The 23,391-nt window shown below is 42.9% G+C and overlaps 1 protein-coding gene across 1 annotated transcript in view; it reads left to right on the forward strand.

The window, feature by feature from the left end:
- Positions 1-23,391, forward strand: part of dnah9 (dynein, axonemal, heavy chain 9) — a 467,621-nt gene that overhangs the window by 187,361 nt on the left and 256,869 nt on the right. The window contains exons 41-43 of the mRNA XM_078400937.1: positions 8,521-8,682; positions 9,707-9,903; positions 9,998-10,160. Coding sequence (XP_078257063.1) covers positions 8,521-8,682; positions 9,707-9,903; positions 9,998-10,160 — 522 coding nt within the window. The remainder of the gene's footprint in view (positions 1-8,520; positions 8,683-9,706; positions 9,904-9,997; positions 10,161-23,391) is intronic.

The raw sequence follows: 23,391 nt of genomic DNA on the forward strand, positions 1-23,391 counted from the left end.
ACCAATTAAAGCACAGCCTCATTTTAACAGCAGAAGAATAAAATGCAGGCATAAATCAACATATCGTTTGAGATATTGGATGCAAAGGCACTGGACAACAACTTAAATTAAATAAGAATGAAGGGATCAGCCTGGCAGAATTGGCAACGTGACAATTTCTTAAGAAATTGCTGAAAAGTGCAGACAGGTTGACAAGAAGAATTATGGTCTCTCGTTAGCTAGAGGGGCACTCTGTCTTGAAGCATTTGTAAGGGACGCTGAGGAAGATTGCCAACTATCAAGGTCAAATGCAGGAATCGTTTTCAGTGGCAAATAGAACTGGGTCACACTTTATTCCGCAGAAGTTGAATGAACAGTTAATTTAATCGTCAGTAGGTTTATTTATTATCAAACGGTGACAAAATATGGAGATGAAATGTTTGAGAGTTTATGGGCTTTTGCTAATTATATTTTACGATTTATTTTAGTAACATTCAAGTTGGATTACCATTACAATGGTACTTCCAGTTAATTCACATAACTGGCATATTGCATTTTTATTACCAGTCTTGTTTTTGTTATTTTTCATTCTATCAAGTGATTTACATGCTCTTCCCTTTTCCCTAACTATGGTTCCATGTTTCTAACACATTCTCATATCTTTCAGCGGCATCTGATGGAAGGGTGTGTCTTTTGAGCTGATTTTGTGTCATTTGTAATTTCTTTTACACTTTTCAAAAGAATGCAGGGCATTTAGATGTAGCAGCAGCTGGTGCAGTGAAGTTTACGAAGGTGCTTTAAATGAAATAAGATGCTTTGGGGGGAAAAATAGAGTATGACTGATAATTCAGACAGCCTGTTCATTGATTGTGAAGATATTGTACCACTATGTTTGGAAACATGAGAGGAAAATTAGATTAAAATACAATATGTTCTCTCCTTTTCAAAATGAAAAGAACAGAAAACAAAGTTAACCAGCCCAAAGTTAACCAGTTCAATAGTAAGGCACTGCAGACCTATGGGCAATTGAAGTAACAGGGCAACACTGTGGCGATGATTTAAGGTGGTAGTGATCACCAGTTTGCATTAGAGAACACATTGAAGAATGTGTTCTCTGTAGATCCCATAGAATATAGGTCAGGAAGGACTTGATTAGGTCACCAATCTTCCAGTTTAAAGTCAAAGATTTGTTGACACTCTTCTGAGAAAGTTGACAAACAAAATCTAGGAACTTATGGTTTGGTCTCATTCTTCACCAACCAATAACTCTCAATTTATCCAGCATACAATACAGATTTCTTATTTGCACCCTCCAGTGCTGTAATTTAATGAATAGAGTAATTTCTGTAGGAATTCTCCTCATAAGTACCAGCATGTTTGAGCACATTCAGATGCCTGCTAGCTTTTCATATTTTAGTTTAGTTTTAGCTCAGTTTAGTTTATTGTGACGTGTAATGAGGTACAGTGAAAAACTTTTCACAGTGTACAGATACATGATAGGGGAATAGTGTTTAGTGCAAGATAAAGCCAGTAAGGTCTGATCAAAGATAGTCCGAGAGTCACCATTGGGGTAGATAGTAGTTCAGGATGGCTCTCTAGTTGCGGTAGGATGGTTCAGTTGCCTTATCACGGCTGGGAAGAAACTGTCCCTGAATCTGAAGGTATGCATTTTCACACTTCTGTACCTTTTGCCCGATGGGAGAGAGGAGAGGAGAGGGGAGAAGAGGGAGTGGCTGCCACTGTATGGAATATTTGAGGTAACCAACAGATAAATGGGGACAGTTGGGGTACCACTGAGTGCCGTCTAACCTGAAATAAGATGTGAAGTAGTTCAGGAATGAGATTGTATGGAACGCTGCCTGCTTACTGAGGCAAAGACTAATTTGCAACTCTGGGTATGAGCATGCATGCACTCAGACCTGTTTTGAGAAGAGTTTTAGTTAGACTTCAGCAGTGTTAACAAGGTGTATCACGTGCTAGAGTTAATCCTGGTTATTAGTTGCAGAGCCAGATAAATGCCACATGGATTTTTGACTGGAAAAAAATTGAGAGCAAGCACGTTTTTCAGACTTTTGAAGCAAGGAATTTTGAGCAAGGGATTTTTTGGGGCAATTTTTACAGTTCCGTTGGATAATCTTTCTCATATTATTAAGCCCAGCCACTCTGCAATATTAACTGTCACTTTATTTGTACAAAAGCTGCAAAACCTGTATGAACGTGCCATTGTTCATGCTTTCATTTCGACTGAAGCATTGCAATTCTGTTTTCCATTTGTTCTATTATCTCTGTACACCTTTCACCATTCTCCCAATCAGCACCACAGATTTGAATTGCCTTCATGAAGATTTGTTCCTGGTCTCTTGGTCTTGAATATAATGGTTTATAAATTGGATGTCAACTGGTGCATTAAACCTTCAGCTCCCAATCTGTCTGCAGAAACAATAGACAATAGACAATAGGTGCAGGAGGAGGCCATTCGGTCCTTCGAGCCAGCACCGCCATTCAATGTGATCATGGCTGATCATTCACAATCAGTACCCCGTTCCTGCCTTCTCCCCAAACCTCGTAAATATTTCAAACAGGCATGGGAAGGAGGAAGGGGAATGGTCAGAGGGAGATTATCAAACAATGCCAATGTTTGGAACAGGCATAAGTAAATATGGAGCCCAGTTATTGTTTGAGTTGACCATTAACAGATTGATTTTCCAAGTGTCATCCACTATTGGTGATGGCAGCACCCAATAAAATCAAACCTTGAAACACCATAGAACAGTCACCACTCGAATTACTAGTGTAGGAAGGAACTGCAGATGCTGGATTAAACCAAAGATAGACACAAAGTGCTGGAGTAACTCAGCGGGACAGGCAGCATCTCTGGAGAGCAGGAATGGTGATGTTTCGGGTTGAGTCTCGACCTGAAACGTCACCCATTCCTTCTCTCCAGAGATGCTGCCTGTCCTGCTGAGTTACTTCGAAACATAGAAACATTGAAAATAGGTGCAGGAGTAGGCCATTTGGCCCTTCGAGCCAGCACCGCCATTCAATATGATCATGGCTGAACATCCTAAATCAGTACCCTGTTCCTGCTTTCTCCTCTCATGATTCTGTTAGCCCTAGGAGCTATATTTAACTATCTCTTGAAAACATCATGTGAATTGGCCTCCACTGCCTTCTGTGGCAGAGAATTCCACAGATTCACAACTCTCTGAGTGAAAAGATTTTTCCTCATCTCAGTCCTAAATGGCCTACCCCTTGTTCTTAAGTTACTCCAGCACTTTATGTCTATACTCGAATTACCAGTGTTGACTCTCATTGAGCTTCCAATCAACTTCTGCAGGTTCCTGCCCCACATCTCTCTCACCCGCATCCATCTCTGAAAACCCTGCTGCCCTCTTTGGAATGACCATCCCACCCAGCACTCAATCCCTGCTCCAGCGTCCAGCGTTCCCTTCCACTCCCATCTGGAATTCTGCTGCCCAGCGCATGTGGCATTTGGATCTTCTCTGCCATAGTGTTTTGTTGCCTGAGTTTGATTTGAATGGTGTAACATCAGCTGATTTATTGGGAAAATAGGTTTTGTTTGATTTTCATTCTGTTATCTTCTGAGTTAATAAAAACGGACATATTCGTCGAGTCTTTTGCAAATGCTTTGAGCTAAGTTGAAATGGTGCACCCCTTTCAGAGTGCATATGGGCACAGCTCTTTCTGCTGCAAAATTTCAGTCAGCTGAATGCAATCCAGCTTCTTAAAACAATTTGGCATTGCAAACAAGAAGCAACAAAATGGATAGGGAAAAAAGTGCAGATGCGTGTTTGCAAAATGTGTAGGAAAACAGGTCAGATGCTGTTTTTTTTAGGAAAACAGGTCAGATGCTGGTTTTGTAAGAAAAGAACTGCAGATGCTGTTCTCTCCCATTCCTTCTCTCCCGAGATGCTGCCTGACCCGCGGAGTTACTCGGAGCAAAATGTCGCAGCAAAATGTTCAGCATTCAATCGATTCGAACTTGGGAATTTGGGATAATGAGGAGGCAGGAACTGTTGTTATTCCTTCTCTGTTAAGCCCATTTTACCTGTCACTAACTGGCTCAACTTACTTATAAATTATTCAGCAATCATATAGTCAATGTGAAAGATGAAACTGCCATCTTATCCACCGTGCACAGGGAAACCCCCGTTTCCCTTTCCCATGTCTTTCAGTCTGAAGAAGGGTCTCGACCCGAAACGTCACCCATTCCTTCTCTCCAGAGATGCTGCCTGACCCGCTGAGTTACTCCAGCATTTTGTGTCTGTCTTTGTGCACAGGTGAACGTTGGTTTTGTTCTGTGGACATTTAACAATTATTCATTAAATGCTGGGACAATCACATTCAACTCATATTTATCCTTCCTGTTGGCAGACAAGTCTTCCAACCCAATAGACATGATGAGTTAATATGTCCAGCAGTTAGTATAAGAAAATAACTGAAGATGCTGGTACAAATCGAAGGTATTTATTTTCAAAAAATTCTGGATTAACTCAGCAAGTCAGGCAGCATCTCAGGAGAGAAGGAATGGGTGACGTTTCGGGTCGAGACCCTTCTTCAGACTGATGTCAGGGGGGGGGGACAAAGGAAGGATATAGGTGGAGACAGGAAGACAGTGGGAGAACTGGGAAGGGGGAGGGGAAGAGAGGGACAGAGGAACTATCTAAAGTTGGAGAAGTCAATGTTAGCTGTGTCCAAATGGAAGTTCAAGTTTCATTCTCGGCAGATGCCAGTCCACTACCAGGTTAGTCTGCATGGCAGATGCCAGTCCACTACCAGGTTAGTCTGCATGGCAGATGCCAGTCCACTGCCAGGTTAGTCTGCATGGCAGAAGAGGTCCCTAGTTGAAGTCAGTCATTTCCCTACATTCCAATCATTAGAATTCCAATCGAATAATGGTTTTATAATAATTATTCCACTACCAACAACTACAATGTTTTATTCACCTGCCAATAAAATGAACATAAGATTTTATAATCTGAACAATGCTCAATTTATAGTCACACTTAAGATACAGAAACAATGAATGACCTTGAGAGAAGATCCACAATAATGTGTGAAATGAAGATTTAGTTTAGTGATACTGCACGGAAACAGGCCCTCTGGTCCACCGAGTCCACACCGACCAGCGATCCCCGCACTTTAACACTACCCTACGCACACTCGGAACAATTTACATTCATACCAAGTCAATGATCCTATTAACCTGTACGTCTTTGGAGTGTGGGAGGAAACCGAAGATCTCGGAGAAAGCACAGGCAGGTCATGGGGAGAACGTACAAACTCCATACAGGCAGCGCCCGTAGTCAGGATCGAACCCGCGTCTCTGGCACTGTAAGGCAGCAACTCTACCGCTGCGCCACCATGCCGCCCCCCCTCCTTAACTTAAATTAAAATATTTTGCATAAATTAGACTAAAAATGTTTTATTCAGGAAAAAACATTGATGCGGGGTGGATTAGATGGAGATTTTTATATATATGAACTTTGTATATTTTGATTACATAACTGTATGCATTGATCAGAGAGATGGATAAGGTCGCATGTTGTACAGAGGTCAGTCCAGACAAATGATACTTTACTGATGAGCTAGTGAGAGACCAGTTAGGGTTGCTCCTATTTCTCCCACAATTGGACATGCCCCATTTTGTTTTCACACAGCAGTAAATTGGAATAGCAGAACATAAATTACAGTCAATCTGTTCCACTGCAAGTAAAACATCACAATTTCACTCAGTTTTTAATAGATTGGATATGACACCATAGTGGTTGGAGGCAATAAGATTTATGCTCCACAAACTGTAACCGTGATAGTTAACAATGGTTAACAATTCAGAGTGGAAATCACAAGCTCCAATTTGGGCTGCATCGTGAAATCTGTTTCTGATATTCTTGATCTACAAGGGATTAAGCGAGTTTTAGAATCCATCCCCTGAAAGCATCTGGCTCATTTCCTGCATCTTGATCTCAAGTGGTTCTATTTTTCTTGCTGATCCTGGTTTCTTTATACATGCTTCTTTGCACGTATACTTGCCTTGTGTTCTTGCAACTCCATCCCCCAGGTCGCCTGGTTCTTTATCTGATTTATTCAATCACAGCTGATACCGGCTGATTTAAGTTAGGTGTAGGCATGATGAGATCTGGAAATGTGAAATGATGCCAAACCAACTCACTCTGGCTGCCTATTCTATTTCCCTGACTTAGTTTAGTTTAGAGATACAGCATGGAAACAGGCCCTTCGGCCCACCGGGTCCATGCCGACCAGCGAACCCCGCACATTAACACTACCCCACACACACTAGGGACAATTTTTACATTTACCAAGCCAATTCATCTACAAACCTGTACGTCTTTGGAGTGTGGGAGGAAACCGAAGATCTCGGAGAAAACCCACGCAGGTCACAGGGAGAACGTACAAACTCCGTACAGACAGCGCCCGTAGTTAGGATCGAACCTGGGTCTCCGGCGCTGCATTCGCTGTAAGGCAGCAACTCTACCGCTGCGCCACCGTGACCGCCTTGGGAACTATGCTGGAACTTAGCAGTCTTTTAAAGGTAAATGCCAGGGACTCATAGATCAGAATACATGAAATAGAAGCAAGCAGTTTAACCCCTCATACCTACTCATAAGAATATAACACAAACTTGGATTGCTTTCTCTGGAGTTTCAGAGGTTGAAGGAAGACCTGATAAAGGTACATAGAATTATGAGAGGCATAGATTGAGTAGGCAGAACCTTCTTCCCAGGGTGGAAATGTCAAAGGCTAGAGGCATAGCTTTGTCGTCAGTGGTAAAGTTTAGAGGAAATGCGTGGGGCAAGCTTTGTACACAGAGAGTGGAGGGTGCCTGGAACACACTGCCAGGGGTGATGGTGGACACAGATATGATAGGGACATTTAAGAGGCTTTTGGATAGGCCCATGGATATGCAAGGAATGGAGGGATATGGATCACATGCAGGCAGTTAATAGTGTAACTCAACATCATGTTCAGCACAGGCATTGTGGGCTGAAGGGCCTATGTCTGTGCTGTATTAGACAATAGACAATAGATGTAGGAGTATGCCATTCGGCCCTTCGAGCCAGCACCGCCATTCACCGTGATCATGGCTATTCTATGTTATACGTTATTCTGCAGGAGTTCTGCCTTCAGGTGTCTGTGAAGCTGTTTCTTTTCCCACAAAGGAATATTTTCTTTCCCCCAGTCTAGTATCTAATTAAAAGAGAAATTAAATGCTGGGAGTAACTCAGTGGGTCTGGCAGCATCTTCAGTCTGAAGAACAGTCTTGACCCAAAACATCACCTGTTCCTTCTCTCCAGCAACACTGCCTGACCCGTTGAGTTACTTCAGCATTTTCTGTCTATCCTTGGTGTAAACCAGCATCTGCAGTTCCTTCCTAGAACATCTGCATTCCGTGGTTCCCTCCTACACATCTGCATTCTGCATTCCGTGGTTCCTTCCTACACATTTCATCTGTATTCTACTTGTTTGGTGCATTTTGGCAGCTGTAAGAGTATCATTTGTTACTTCTAAGATAGAGACAAAAAGCTGAGTAACTCAGCGGACCAACCCAATGGAGTAACCCATTTCTTATTTCTAGTTATACTATACACTAAAACTCTCGTTTGTTATCTTGTTTGTGACTGAACTTCAGCCAAAACGGTACACGATAGCGCGACAATTTTAGGCCCACCTTACTCACCATTGTCACTTTAGTGATAATGCAAGTAGTTTTATTGAAATCGGTGTTATATTTTTAAAGCTATTCACATTTTTAGGTTTAAAAGGAGGGGAGGGGGAGGGGGGGAAGGGGGAGTGGGGGAGAAGGCAGAGGGGAGGGGGGGAGTGAGGAGAGAGGGGAAGGGGGGAGGACAGGGTGCTGCACCAATGCAGGAGAGGTTTGGGCCCAACGGGTCCACTTGGTCTAGTACTATATATTGTTCTGATTATGCTCAAAAATATTTTCTTTGAAGGTTGTAAAAATAACTCTCCTGGAGTCCGCGTTGCTTTTACACGTGCCACATTGGCTTCCGAGCCACAGGTCTTTCTCTTAACTTTGGAAATATTCATGGTTTCTTCTTCCAAAGCAATAGATTGTTTCATGACTTAGGTAAGAGAGCTTCCAATCACCTGAGCACAACACTTCTCCTGGAAGTACAAAATTAACCCTTTGGACATCTGTGTTTAACATTTGAAGCGTGAGGAAATACTAAATTGCACTGTAAGAAATTTGAACTAAAGAGATATGTTTTATTTGGCTTGGCTCCCTCCAGCTCTCTACCCTATTACGCATTTTAACAATGTTACTCAAGTTATGACATAATTTTAATGGGGATTCTGAATGGCAAAGCTATATTTTTGATCAGTTACAGAATCCCATTAACCTTGATCCATAAAAGTACCATCTTAGAAGGCATTTTTAAGCATTTGCGATTATCAAAGGCAGTGTATAATTGTGCACCTTGTTGTATTTCAGCGTACCACTGGTGTCTCTAATGTAATGTTTACATGTGCTTTCTACAGGGCATTCTCTTCAGCACACCTGACTGTCTGAAAACTCCTCAAGATCTGGTCAAGCTATACCTGCACGAGTCTAATCGTGTCTACAGGGATAAGATGATGGATGAAAAAGACTTCAACATCTTTGATAATATCCAGGCAGAATTAGTGACGAAGTTCTTTGATGTATGTGCATTGCTTCAGGGTCTGAGAAAAATAAATGTGTTAATGAGGGCACATCAATCATTCAAGAAATTCCCTTTAAACTCGTGGACGTCACGGGAAATTGATTTGTTTAAATATGTCCTATTTTGCCTTGTCCATCAAACCACGACAGAGCAGAAATAAGCCCTTTCCACAGCACGCCCTCCATGCTCAGAGCACCAGTAGTCAAAACACAGCACCAGTAGACTATACAGAGCACTAACAGTCTATACAGAGCGCCAGTAGTTGAAACAGAGCACTTATAGTCTGTACAGAGTACCAGTGGTCTATACAGAGCACCAGTGGTCTATACAGAGTACCAGTGGTCTACACAAAGTACCAGTGGTCTATACAGAGCACTAATACTCTATACAGAGTACCAGTGGTCTATACAGAGTACCAGTGGTCTATACAGAGCACCAGTGGTCTATACAGAGCACTAATAGTCTATACATAGCACCAATGGTCCATACAGAGCACTAGTGTTTTTTTCAGAGTACCAGTGGTCCATACAGAGCACCAGTGGTCTATACAGAGCGCCAGTAGTCTATACAGAGCACCAGTGGTCTATACAGAGCACCAGTAGACTGGAGGACAACTATTAGCAATTAATTCTGCAGAACAGTTTGTGAATCCCAAGTGCACAAAATAGAATGGATACTACAACTCGTTTGAAACAAAATTCAGAAATTTATCTCTGTACTGAGTTCAGGTTCTGTTTTTTTCCACATGGAATTACTTGTATTGTTGTTGGACTACTTTTAATTCTTATGGAAAAAAAACTCTAGGCATATCATAGGGTAGACATCTGGTTAGATATTACCAGGGGGTAAAAATGAGTGAAGCCTGTTGATGTGACTTGTGGGGCCAGTGATGCAGGTGTGATATGACGTTATTTATCTCAATTAACAATATTGCTCAAGTACCTGAACAAGCAACAGTATTTTCAAACTGACAAAGCCCAAACTACATGGTAAGAAATGACTTGTGGTGTTTGTTCCCCTAGGACATCGGGGAGATCATGGAGCAGGTGAAGATTATGAACATGTACTGCCACTTTTCCGGTGGGATTGGAGAGCCCAAGTACATGCCAGTGCAGAGCTGGGATTCCTTAAACAAAATCCTGATGGAAACGCTGGACAGTTACAATGAAGTGAACGCTGCGATGAGCTTGGTTCTTTTTGAGGACGCCATGTCTCACATGTAAGAACGCACATATTATTCCCAGTGCCCTCAGCAATGCAAAGTAAATGTAAACTGTGACCCTTTATTTTACTCTCTCTTTTGTTTGTCCCAGCTGCCGAATTAACCGGATTTTGGAGTTTCCCAGAGGAAACGCACTGCTTGTTGGGGTTGGCGGGAGTGGTAAACAGAGTCTCACAAGGTTGGCGGCCTACATCAGTTCTTTAGAAGTCTTCCAGATAACCTTAAGGAAAGGCTATGGCATTCCTGATTTGAAGGTAAGAGGGAACTGGGAGCATCTTACTCCTGGCGTCACGGGTGTCACCAGCACGAGAATGCAGACTGAAATAATCCATCCAGCCATTCTGTGCACATTTCCTCTGCTATACTGGTCGAGACCTGAAAGGTTGCTCATCCACGTTCTCCAGAGATGCTGCCTGACCTGCTGAGTTACTCCAGCACTTTGAATCAATCTGATGTTGTTGACAGATTTGGAAACGTGGGTTCAGTTTCAGTTTAGTTTATTGTCACCTGTACAGTGAAAATCTTTTGTTGCGTGCTATCCAGTCAGTGGAAAGACAATGCATATTTACTCACAAAATGCTGGAGTAACTCAGCGGGTCAGGCAGCATCTCAGGAGAGAAGGAATGGGTGACGTTTCGTGTTGAGACCCTTCTTCAGACTGATGTCAGGGGGCGGGTAAATACATATTTACAATCAAACCATGTACTGTTTTTTGATACATGATAAGGTATCATAGTCAAAGTAAGAAATGTTGCTGTGGGAATAGAGATTTAAGAGTGTGGAGCGATTGTAATATGTGTTTGTAGATTTGCTTCTGTGGCTAGCATGCAAATAGTCACCTGGGTTTGGCGCCATCTTGGAAGCATGGCGCCATCTTGGAAAGATTAAGATTTGTTCACAGTCATTGGAAATGGGTGTTGCAAGAATATACTTTTAATCTTACTGAGAGTTGTGGAGAGTTGTATGGTAAGGTGACGTGGAATGGGAAGAAACTAAGCTTGACCTGAGAACAATATGATATCTGCAGAGATCACGAAAAGGGAGAGAATATTAAAGCAAACATTTCTGTGTATTTAATCTGGCCGGTATTTATTATTAGATTGTATAATAAATAAATTGTAATACTTATTTAATTGACTAGCGGTTTGTTTGGAGTAGATTTTCCACAATGGAGAATGCAGTATTCTGCAGTACAAATCCAGACCTTGTGGGTATTTTCAGGTGAATAATGCTGTTATGGGAAGTACATGGATTATCTGTTCAATTGTTTGGTTAATGAGGGACATATCTGTTGGATCTAGGCCCTTGACAGGCTCTAATGGAACCGACACCAGGGAAAACATCCCTTCCAACGAACTTGTCACAGAAATGATGGAATGAGTGGGAATTGCAAGCTATGCACTCCTGATGAAAACTATGTCTCAGTTCTACATTGAGGGCACTTTTCACCATTTAACAAGGTGCTACTGCTGTGCTAAAAAGAAGAAATCCAGCAACCCAAAAGAGCAGCAGTAACAAACTTGGGCAGCACCAAAACCTATGCCTTGCGGCTTGGCATAATTCCAGGGGTCTGGTGGGAATTGCCATGACAATACCATGGCTGAGTACGCTTTAGAAAGAGGCAGGAAATAACAATCACCCAACAAAAGGCAAATTAAGCTGGTGCGCAATCAATGCATCAGATTGAAGGTTGCAGAATGCTACCAGTAAGATGCTTCACTTGTAAGAGGAAATTTTCTCTCCACATCCACCTGATAAGACCACTCAGGACTTCCAACCTTTCAACCTAGTCTCCTTCCCCTCTAGCCATTCCGACAAGTCCATTCTGTCTGGCTTTTCCTCATACTGCTTATTCCAGGCGTTAGTTTTATTGTTATTGTAAGATTATTATCTTCCACCTACCATCTTCCAATCAACCTTCTTTTGTCTGCTACCGATCCATCACCACCTTTGCTTGAAAAAGGAAACTAATGCAGGTGACAGTACTCAATATGTGGTCACAACAATAGCTTATATAACTGAGGCTGACATCTTTATTCAATTTCCCCAATGATATACAATAAGCAATTGGCTTTCTCAATGACAAACCTTTTGTGAATCATTCACTATTACACTCTGCAACTCAAGTACTGTGATCCCTCTGCAATTAGATAATAAAATCTTTTTTTCTCTGCCAAAATAGACATTTCCCATTTTCCCACTTAATACTCTATTCACCACATCTTTGCCACTCTATTAATATATATTTTTTCCTTATCAGTTTCCGTCTACCACTCCACACCCTCTGTCTCCAAATTCCGCCCACCCTCTAACCTACCTGCCCCTATTTGGCCATCTCTACCCACTCCCCCATCTCACACCTCTCTCTCTCACCTCTCTATCTTCCTCCTTCCTCACCCCTGATGCCAGGTCTTGATCTGAAATGTTGACCATCCCATTATATTCACAGATGCTGCTGGACCCGCTGAGTTCCTCCAGCAGTTTTATTTTTGGTACTGTAGTACCTTTAACTTAATTCAAAGTAACTATGTTAATGTCAATGCTCTTACAATGAGGATAATTATCCAGTTATGTCCTATTCTTAAAAGAAATGTAGCATAAACCCAACAAAGCTAATTCATATCTTCTCAACCTTCTCAAGCAGCAGCAAAATTAATGGAAATTTTAACAAAAGCTAGTGGTCGATTTTGTCTTAAAATAACTTGTTTTTTGTATGCCTGAAGGGAGGTGAGCATGGCTATGCTCAACATCAAAAAAACATGTACTTTAATATCTCACGGGTTGCCTGGAGATAACTGTGATCAAAGAACAACATTTGACAGTTGTCGCATTAAACTTGATACAAAAAAAGGCAGTTTTTAAGGCGTCAAAAGCAAATGACAGCAGTTCCAGACCTCAAGTACAAGACTATCTCAAGCCAGGTCCTTAACCACTTCCCTTCCAGCTGCTTGTGACCGTACCTTCACCATAACAACAGGGACAGGATCATGTTGCTATTAAGAATCTGCTTGGCCCATAACTTCATAACCTCTGCTGTAATTGATTATGTAAGATTCATGTGCAGCAGGATCATCTAGGCTTGAGCTGACAAGTGAGAGGTAAGCTTGGTCCTACTTAAATGGAAGGCGCGGGCACCTCCAATAAAGAGTTGATCCACTGCCTTCCAGTGATCTTCAGTGTGACTTTCACTTGTGAGTCTGGAGACGATGGGTGGACATGTACTTGTTCCAGTTAAGCTTGTCAGTGCCAAGGCTACTGAAGAAGGGTCTCGACCCGAAATGTCACCCATTCCTTCTCTCCAGAGATGCTGCCTGACCTGCTGAGTTACTGCAGCATTTTATATCTATCCACGGTTACAAGAGGCGGACTCGTCTGCTGAGCTCTCAATACTTTTGCACTGTTTGTAATGCTCATCAGTAATATGGTAAATAAACCCATTCACCTCACCGCATGCAACTTTAATAACACTCAGATAATATATTAACTCTTGCCAGCATCACCATACCCTGAACAAATCATCACATTTGGGGTTTTTTCTCTCCTGATATTGGACCCCTGACTAATCCAAAATCCGAATTTAGAAGGATGAGAGGAGATCTTATCGAAACGTATAAGATTATTAAGGGGTTGGACACGTTAGAGGCAGGAAACATGTTCCCAATGTTGGGGGAGTCCAGAACAAGGGGCCACAGTTTAAGAATAAGGGGCAGGCCATTTAGAACTGAGATGAGGAAAAACTTTTTCAGTCAGAGAGCTGTAAATCTGTGGAATTCTCTGCCTCAGAAGGCAGTGGAGGCCAATTCTCTGAATGCATTCAAGAGAGAGCTAGATAGAGCTCTTAAGGATAGCGGAGTCAGGGGGTATGGGGAGAAGGCAGGAACGGGATACTGATTGAGAATGATCAGCCATGATCACATTGAATGGCGGAGCTCGCTCGAAGGGCCGAATGGCCTCCTCCTGCACCTATTGTCTGTTGTCTATTGTCTAAACTTGGCATTGTTCCCACACTCCAGCTTGATCTATTTTAACCACTTGTTCTTGCCAATGATCCATCTCATGGTCAAAGATGTCTGTCTAATCCTCACTCTCAGCCCCAATCTAATGAGGTACGCTTTGCCCTCCGACAACCTGCCGTATAGGTGCTCCCCGACTTACGATGCTTCGACTTGCGATATTTCGACTTTGCGATGCTCGCTTCCGGCCACCTGATCAGGTGATTTAAAGGCATTTCGACTTACGATATTTTCGGTTTCCGGTAGGTTTCTCGAAACGTAACCCCATCGTAAGTTGAGGAGCACCTGTATTTACAAGATGTAACACCATTATTCTATGCGGCACGGTAGCGCAGCGGTAGAGTTGCTGCTTTACAGCGAATGCAGCTCCGGAGACTCAGGTTCGATCCTGACTACGGGTGCTGCACTGTAAGGAGTTTGTACGTTCTCCCCGTGACCTGCGTGGGTTTTCTCCGAGATCTTCGGTTTCCTCCCACACTCCAAAGACGTACAGGTATGTAGGTTAATTGGCTGGGTAAATGTAAAAAAATTGTCCCTAGTGGGTGTAGGATAGTGTTAATGTGCGGGGATCACTGGGCGGCACGGACTTGGTGGGCCGAAAAGGCCTGTTTCCGGCTGTATATATATGATATGATATGATATGATAATGGGAATATATAGAGCTCAATATGTGAAGAAAGTGTAACGCGGCGACCTTCAAATTGGTTGGCAAATGATCCCTGCGGTTTCAGCAGGATTTCACCTCCCCATTTCGTCCTGCATTCATGTAATCTATGTGGGTCATGAGAAATATTTCACGTACAAGAACCTCACTGATGGACAGCTACCCCACATGACCAGAAATTCAAGAGTCAAGAGTATTTTATTGTCATATGTCTCAAAACGGAACAATGAAATTCTTACCTGCAGTAGCACAACAGATATGTAAACATGGTACTCTGTAAAGCCCGTAATAAACAACAACAAAAAGTTGAGTAGAAAATAGATTTTTCTTTTAAAACAGACAAATAATAATAATAATAATAATTCATTTATTTTATATAGCGCCTTATCGGGTGCTCAAAGCGCTTTACAAAAACAATTAACATAAAAACAAACAGACAAACTATCCTAACGGAAAAGCGGCGAATAAACAACGCCAGCGTCCTCTCACGTCAGGGTCCGGCAGTAGACAACAAAAAGCACAGGACACACAGATACAATTTTTACACAAACAGCCATCACAGTGATTGCTCTAGGCACACCCTCACTGTGATGGAAGGCAAAGTCTTATCTCCTCCTCATTCTTCTCCCGTGGTGCCACGAGGTGATCGAGGCTCCCAACTTTTTGAAGCCCCCACCGGGCGATGGAAAGTCCCAGGGCCGAGCCGAGCAGGCCGATGAAAGTCCTGAGCCCACACCGGGCGATGGAAAGTCCCAGGGCCGAGCCGAGCAGGCCGATGAAAGTCCTGAGCCCCCACCGGGCGATGGAAAGTGCTGCGGCCAGGCCATGCAGGGCGATGAAGGGCCTGCGAGCGGGTCGATCGTACCTCGCGCTTCGGGGCGGTCGAAGCTGCTACGGCTGGAGCTCCCAAAAACCGGTCGCCAGCCAGGGACCTGCGAACTCCCGATGTTGCGGTCTGCAGGGCCCACGGCCGAAGCCTCCGAGATGGTAAGTCCAGGCCCTGCGACCGGAGTCTTCAAGGTCGATCCCAGCTGGAGGCCGCCGACTCCACGATGTTAGGCCGTAGCGCGAACGGAGATACGACACGGTAAAGGTCGCATCTCCGTTGAGGAAGAGATTAGAAAAAAAAGGTTTCCCCCAACCCCCCCACCACCCCCCCCACATACACAGAGTTAAAAATAGAACAAAACGTACATTAAACGATGACAATAGACAAAAAACAAAAAAAAGACAGAGAGACTGCCGGTGAGCCGCAGCTGCAGAACACAGCCACGCCCCTTATAAATAAATGAATAGTGCAAAGTCAAAAATAATGCCCTCAAGCCTATATAAATTAGTTCGGAGCTTATTTGGAGGTTGTAGTGCTTAATAGCCTGATGGTTGTAGGGAAGAAGATGCTCCTGAATGTGGATATTACAGTTTTCAAGCTCCTGTACCTTCTTCACAAAGACAGGAGTGAAATGAGAGCCTGGTCAGGGTGGTGTGGGTCTGTGATGATGCCGGCTGCCTTTTTGAGGCAGCGACTCCAGTAAATCCCTCAGATGTTGGGGCATCTGCTTCATTTTACAGAGAGAAGTGGTTGCCCAGAATGACAAACCTCACCAGCTCTGCCCAGGTAGCAAGGATGCCGTTCAGACAACAGACACATCGTTTTGTGTGGATATCCGGAGCACTTACTGCGAATGGACTTCGATCTGAAACTCAGTCACCCACCAGGCACTCTGTGAACTTGACCTAACTCACTATCACCTCCCAGAGATACATCATTTACTGACTAAACCAGTTTAATGTGAAGTCCTAGATCGGGGCTTCGTACGTCAATTGTATTTGGGAGAATTTACTGTCCTTATTGGCAGTAACTGACAGAAAGAACAAGTATCACTGACAGACTGCTCCAAGTTTCAAACGTGACCGACCATGCGGAATAGCAGGGCCCAAAAACATGCTGAGGCCTGTTCGATTTTATGACAGTTTTAGGATAACTTTGTGAGTCAATAAATCACAGAGGTAATGATGGGGCTTGCTGGCCTTTCCCTTCTCAAGAGAGTGATGACCCACTGACACGAGTCTCTGATATTCAGACAGATAGTAATCATTTTCATGGCCAATTTCAAATGTTATTGAGCATGAAATATCAATTATCTGTGTGAAAGAGTCAGTGCACTGGGCTATTGTATGAATGACAGTTACGTCTATGTGGATTTCTGTGTGAGCATTGTCTGTTTGGTACAGAGTCATGGATTCATAGATTGATACAGTTTGGAAACAGGCCCTTCGGCCCAACTCGCCCACACCGGCCAACATGTCCCAGCTACCCTAGTCCCACTTGCTTGCGCTTGGTCCATAACCCTCCAAACCTGTCCAACTGTTTCTTAAACGATAGGATAGTCCCAGCCTTAACTACCACCTCAGGCAGCTTGTTCCATACACCCACCACCCTCTGTGTGAAAAAGTTACCTCTCGGATTCCTATTAAATCTTTTCCCCTTCACCTTGAACCTATGTCCTCTGGTCCTCGATTCCACCACTCTGGGTAAAAGACTCTGTGCATCTACCCGATCTATTCCTCGCATGATTTTCTGTTAGATATTTGAGCCTCTTCAGTTGACCGGGAGGCTCATTCAGGAGCTGACCACAAACAACTATATCGTTGCCAATAAACAAGAGTAAATGCAAGCTGAAAGTGGATGGGGTGTGGCTGCCGGCAGAGTTGCTCACAGGTGAACCAGTCCCTCTATCTTCCTGTCTCCACCTATATCCTTCCTTTGTCCCGCCCCCCTGACATCAGTCTGAAGAAGGGTCTCGACCCGAAACGTCACCCATTCCTTCTCTCCTAGATGCTGCCTGACCCGCTGAGTTACTCCAGCATTTTGTGATACCTTCGATTTGTACCAGCATCTGCAGTTATTTTCCTACACTCCTTCACAATAAAGAGGGATGCTTACCAAGATAAGTAAAGGACTCCTTTCCCTGTAGGAAAATTGAGGTTGAATGTGTTCTCTTCAATATCCCAAGTCTACACTCTGTTCGTGCAAGCTTCCCCTGCTTGTTTTTACGTCTCTTCAAATTGGATATTCACCTGACAACTTGCCCTCCGCATATCTGACTGATGAGAATGACGTGGCCATAACAAAGTTCAGCTATTCATTGACCTCCATACATCAACTTAATGAAAATTAAAACACGAATATTGTTGCCTTTGATATTCAAAGATAACCTACAATGATGAGCTGATCAGTCCGAATCTTATCGATAAAAGAAGGACTGAGAATTAAAATGCACATTTTAACGATGCAGTTGAAATTCTCGGGACCATATTTTGCTCCCTGCAAAATAATGCATTCCGAAGTTCTCATTCACTTACTGCGAATTAGAGTAATAATAAACCAGGCATGATCTATTGAGAATCCAGACTCTGTGTAAGGAAAGTTAATGAATACAGGAGCAAGGAAGTCCTGAAGGTTGGGGACCCTTGGAGTGTGCGGTTTTGCTCGGTTTTGCTAAGAAAGGATAGACTTGCCACAGAGGCAATGAAGCGAAGATCCACCAGACCAACCCCTGGAATGGCAGGACTGTAAAAGAGTGACTTGATTGATTATGGCTGGATTTACTCGTGATAATATGAATGAGAGGGAATCGAATTGAAATATACACAATTCTGACAGGACTTGACGGATTGAACAAAGAAGGTTGTCTGCCCTGGTTGGGGGTTCTAGAAGCAGGGATCACAGTATCAAGATATGGATGTAAGGCATTTACAACAAAGACGAAGAGAACGTTGGTGAGCCAGTGGAATTCTTCACCACAAAAGACAGTGGACGCCAAGCCTTTGAATATATTTAATCGGAACAAAAAGCATCAAGTGGTTTGGAGAAAGAGGAGGAATATGATGTTGAGAATGGGGATCAGCCTTTATTGTCTTGAATGGTGAAGCAGGCTACAAGAACTGAATAACTTACTCCTTTGCCTATTTTCTATATTTCCAAGTAAATCTCATCATTCGGTCATACTGAAGAATGACTGGGTTGGCTGAGGGAGAGAGTATCAGATTGTCCATTGAATTTATTGTCAAATCAATTGCAGCAAACAAGGAAAAGGGACTGAAAACTGGCATTGAGTAAGAGGAGGCACAGTGATCTTTGTTTTAACACAGGCTAAACACAGGTCCTGTGTTACATCTTTACCAGACACTACCGCATTTTTATATACACCTGCAAGTGCTCCCATCAAGTCTGGCTGTCACTCTTTAAAAAAAAATTTAACCAAAAAAAAAATGTTTTTAATAAAAAAAAAATTATTCCCCTCCATTTTGTTTTTTATACATAACAATAATAATAATAATAACCCTCACCCACCCTCCCCGGACACCAAAGATATTTTAATCAATTATGAACAACAATAATTACAGTACAAAATAAATGAAAACAAAACTCACCACCATAATACAAGACAAACAAATATATTAACTAAACTACCATACAACTATATTACAATCCTTATTGAGGATGACCTCCATGCCAAGCGGTCCCGGAAATCCCCCAGGGTGCCCGTGGACAGCGCGTAGTCCTACTCCAACACCAGAATTGTGTACATGTCTATCAGATTCCCCCTCATTCTTATTATCCTTTGTAAATCCAGGCACAATCCATCAAGTCTCTCCTTGTACGACATATTTACACATATTTATATTGCAAATTTGACTTTAAAGTCCTCTGTTCGTTATCATTTAACTGTCTACATTGGAGTTGACTTATAATGAACTACGTTCTCCTCCTTTGAAATCAATGAAGCAGTGCTGGCACCAGGCTGACTATTGTATCCACCAAGATGCAGCACAGAACGCCACAGGAGATCCTTCTTCCCTGTGGCTATCACACTGTACAACTCCTCCCCCTTCTGTCGTGGGGTAGACTGACTCCCCCACCCCCCCACTTCCCAATCTTTGCACATCACCAATCGTTTCCACTGGTCACTTTAATTTCATGTTTCATGTATCTCGTGTTTTTTTATGACTGTTGGCAGATCAATTTCCCTCCTGGGATAAATAAAGTTCTATCGTATCGTAACTGTCAGGGGACATCTGCAATGTCACCCTGGCCTCCTTGCGCTGTAAGGTTCCTGAGTCCCGTGGAAGAAACGCTGGAGAGAGCTCCCCACAGGTCTGCACATGCATGGGAATCTCACCATTGCTGGCAGCCACATGGGGAAATGCATGGAGCTGATGGGATTTCTTGCAACATCTGGGCCTTCTGTCAGACATTCTGCTACTCTCAGGAAAGTAGATGTGTGCATGTGATTGGAGTGGAGATTCCAGCTCTTAGTGCATCTGGACTCTGTGGTTAAACAGTTTGGTAAACCTCATTGGGTTTCGATGTGAAGAATAGCTGTTTGAACCAAGTAATGAGTGCCTCAATTCTGCAGCTGAATCACCACACAAGTCTACAATAATAGGAAAGGAGGAAGATCACTGGAGTCAAAATGAAAAATTAACCATATATGAAGGGGATTTGAATCATAGCACTTCAATTGAAACAGAAGTTGTTCTTCTGATTTGGAGCAGATATTTGTTCTGTACATTGTGATTGCAGTTTAACTCAGTTTAAAATTACATTCAGCTGCGTGCACCACTGTTATAATACAGATTGCTGAACTCCATTTATTCCCATTTCCTGCCTGCTGATTATGTTAAAATTGCAAATTTGAAATGGAGTGCCCCCTGTTATCATTTGACTGTCTGCATTGCAGTTGACTTGTAATAAACTAGAAAAATTGAAAACTCACATGAAGTGAGTTTGCATATATATATATATATATATATATATGCAAAGTCACTTCATGTGTGTATATATATATATATGCACAGATCAGCCAAAACATTATGACCACTGACAGGTGAAGTGAATAACAGTGGTCATCTTGTTACAATGGCACCTGTCAAGGGGTGGGATATATTAGGCAGCAAGTGCACAGTCAGTTCTTGAAATTGATGTGTTGATGCAAAAGAAGTAAAGACCTGAGCGAATTTGACAAGGGCCAAATTGTTATGGCCAGACGACTGGGTCAGAGCATCTCTGAAACGGCAAGGCTTGTGGGGTGCTCCCGGTCAGCAGTGGTGAGTACCTACCGACAGTGGTCCGAGGAGGGACAAACCACAAACCGGCGACAGGGTGTTGGGCGCCCAAGGCTCATCGATGCGCGAGGGCAACGAAGGCTATCCCGTCTGAACCGACTGTGGGAGGGAGTGTGATGCTCTGGGCAATGCTCTGCTGGGAAACCCTGGGTCTGGCCATTCATGTGGACATCAATTTGACACCTGTCACCTACCCAAACTTCATTGCAGACCAGGTACACCCCTTCATGGCAATGGTATTCCCTGATGGCAGTGGCCTCTTTCAGCAGGATAATGCGCCCTGCCACACTGCACACATTGTTCGGGAATGGTTTGAGGAACATGATGAAGTGTTCACGGTGTTGCCCTGGCCTCCAAATTCTCCAGATCTCAATCCGATCTCAATCCGATCTGTGGGATGTGCTGGATCGACAAGTCCGATCCATGGCGGCTCCACCTCGCAACTTACAGGACTTGAAGGATCTGCTGCTAATGTTTTGGTGCCAGATACCACAGGACACCTTCAGGGGTCTTGTAGAGTCCATGCCTCGGTGCATCTGCGCAGTTTTGGCGGCACACAGAGGACCAACAACATATTACGCAGGTGGTCATAATGTTTTGGCTGATCGGTGTATATATATATATACATACACCGATCAGCCAAAACATTATGACCATTATAAAACATTGTGACCGGTGTATATAAAACATTATCGGTGTATGTATATATATATATATATTTACACCGATCAGCCAAAACATTATGACCACCTGCCTAATATACTGTTGGTCCTCCGTGTGCATCCCCAGACGCAGCAGGGTGCGATGCACTGTGTATTGTGACACATTCCTCCCGTGACCACCATGAACATTTTCTGTGACTTGTGCCACAGTAGACCTTCTGTCGGTTCGGACCAGACGGGATCGCCTTCGTTGCCCTCGCGCATCGATGAGCCTTGGGTGCCCAACACCCTGTCGCTGGTTTATGGTTTGTCCCTCCTCGGACCACTGTCGGTAGGTACTCACCACTGCTGACCGGGAGCACCCCACAAGCCTTGCCGTTTCAGAGATGCTCTGACCCAGTCGTCTGGCCATAACAATTTGGCCCTTGTCAAATTCGCTCAGGTCTTTACTCTTGCCCATTTCTCCTGCATCCAACACATCAACTTCAAGAACTGACTGTTCACTTGCTGCTTAATATATCCTACCCCTTGACAGGTGCCATTGTAACAAGATAACCAATGTTATTCACTTCACCTGTCAGTGGTCATAATGTTTTGTCAAATGTTTTGGTGTGTGTATATATTTTAAGCAGTGATGTAGTTAGGTTTCTAGGACAATCTGGGGAAACTCCTATTTATTATATCCAAGCTAATTCATTGCGTTTCTAAATTACATCCCATTACAATAATAATATTTTATTTACTCAGCAATAATTATTCATCAACTGCAATGTGTTCTGGGTGATTGTAAGGAGCTTATTTAAGAATTGGCAGCAGGAGGAAGCTATTCAGCAATTCAATTTTGCAATGTCTCATTCTTTTACATTCACTGCCGCTCTCCTGTACTAACACCACCTCACTTGAGATCCAAAAATCTCTTTACATCCAAAAATGTATCAATCTGTGCCTTGAATAAACTCCACCACTGAGTGTTCATTGCATACATGGGGAATAAATGCCAAAGAATGTTTATGCACTAGGTGAAGAAATTACATTCATCTTAGTCCTGAAAGCTGAATCGTATTTTGAGACTGAGAGCGCTGGTTCTAGAGGACTCAGCTTGGGTAACCTTCCCAACTCTCAAGTCCTGCACTAATTTTGTAACCTTCAATGAGATCACCTCTTATTCCTCTGTTTGAGAAATATGTGCCTGATCTCCTAAATTTCCCTTCATATCACAAAAACCTCGTCTCAGAACCATTCTGGTTAACAAAGCAGCCAGGGTGTTGGGTGTGCTTCAGGATACAAATTGCAAAGAATGGGATGAACACAAAGCCAGAGGATTGGTAGTGCAAATTTTAGCTTTGTTAGCTTGTATTTCAATGCTAATACATGGTTCTCCCATATCCACAGACCCATGTTAACTACACATTTGGAAATTGAAACGGTGAGGTTAAATGGCTCTGAAAATGTCATATTCTCTATCAGTGGCATGTAATTATAGCAATTTCTGAGTCATCAATAACCTGCTGTCATTTTTCAGGATTGTGACTAATTCCAGTCCTGTACTGCTTGTCAATCTGATTTACAACAGGCATTAATGAAATTGCAAAGCTTGGTTCTTTCATTTTTATGAGATTCCATTTTCAGAGTGAAGTAAGTAGTAGCTTTCACTTATATCCAGCTATTATTGTTAGCTTTAAAAGGAACAAGTGTAACCCAATTGACTGAAGGAGTTACTGAAATTCTTCCTTTGATCATCTCCCTGCAGAAGGCAATGTTTTTTTTTTCAAACCTTTCAGTACGAAGGTTTAGCTTAGTTTAGAGGTAACAGGCCCTTTGGCCCACTGTGTCCACGCCGGCCAGCAGTCCCCGCACACTGACACTATCCTACACACACTATGTACGATGTAGTATTGCAATGGCAATTTATTAAAATGTTAAGTGTTACTTGGAAAATAACTTTAGCTTTAAGCTGTTTTTGCCTCGAAGGCAGAAGAATCATATGCCTTTCTGTTAAATTGATGTTGGTTCAACA

This window comes from Rhinoraja longicauda, chromosome 6 (assembly GCF_053455715.1).
Source record: "Rhinoraja longicauda isolate Sanriku21f chromosome 6, sRhiLon1.1, whole genome shotgun sequence".
Classification (NCBI taxonomy): Eukaryota; Metazoa; Chordata; class Chondrichthyes; order Rajiformes; family Arhynchobatidae; genus Rhinoraja; species Rhinoraja longicauda.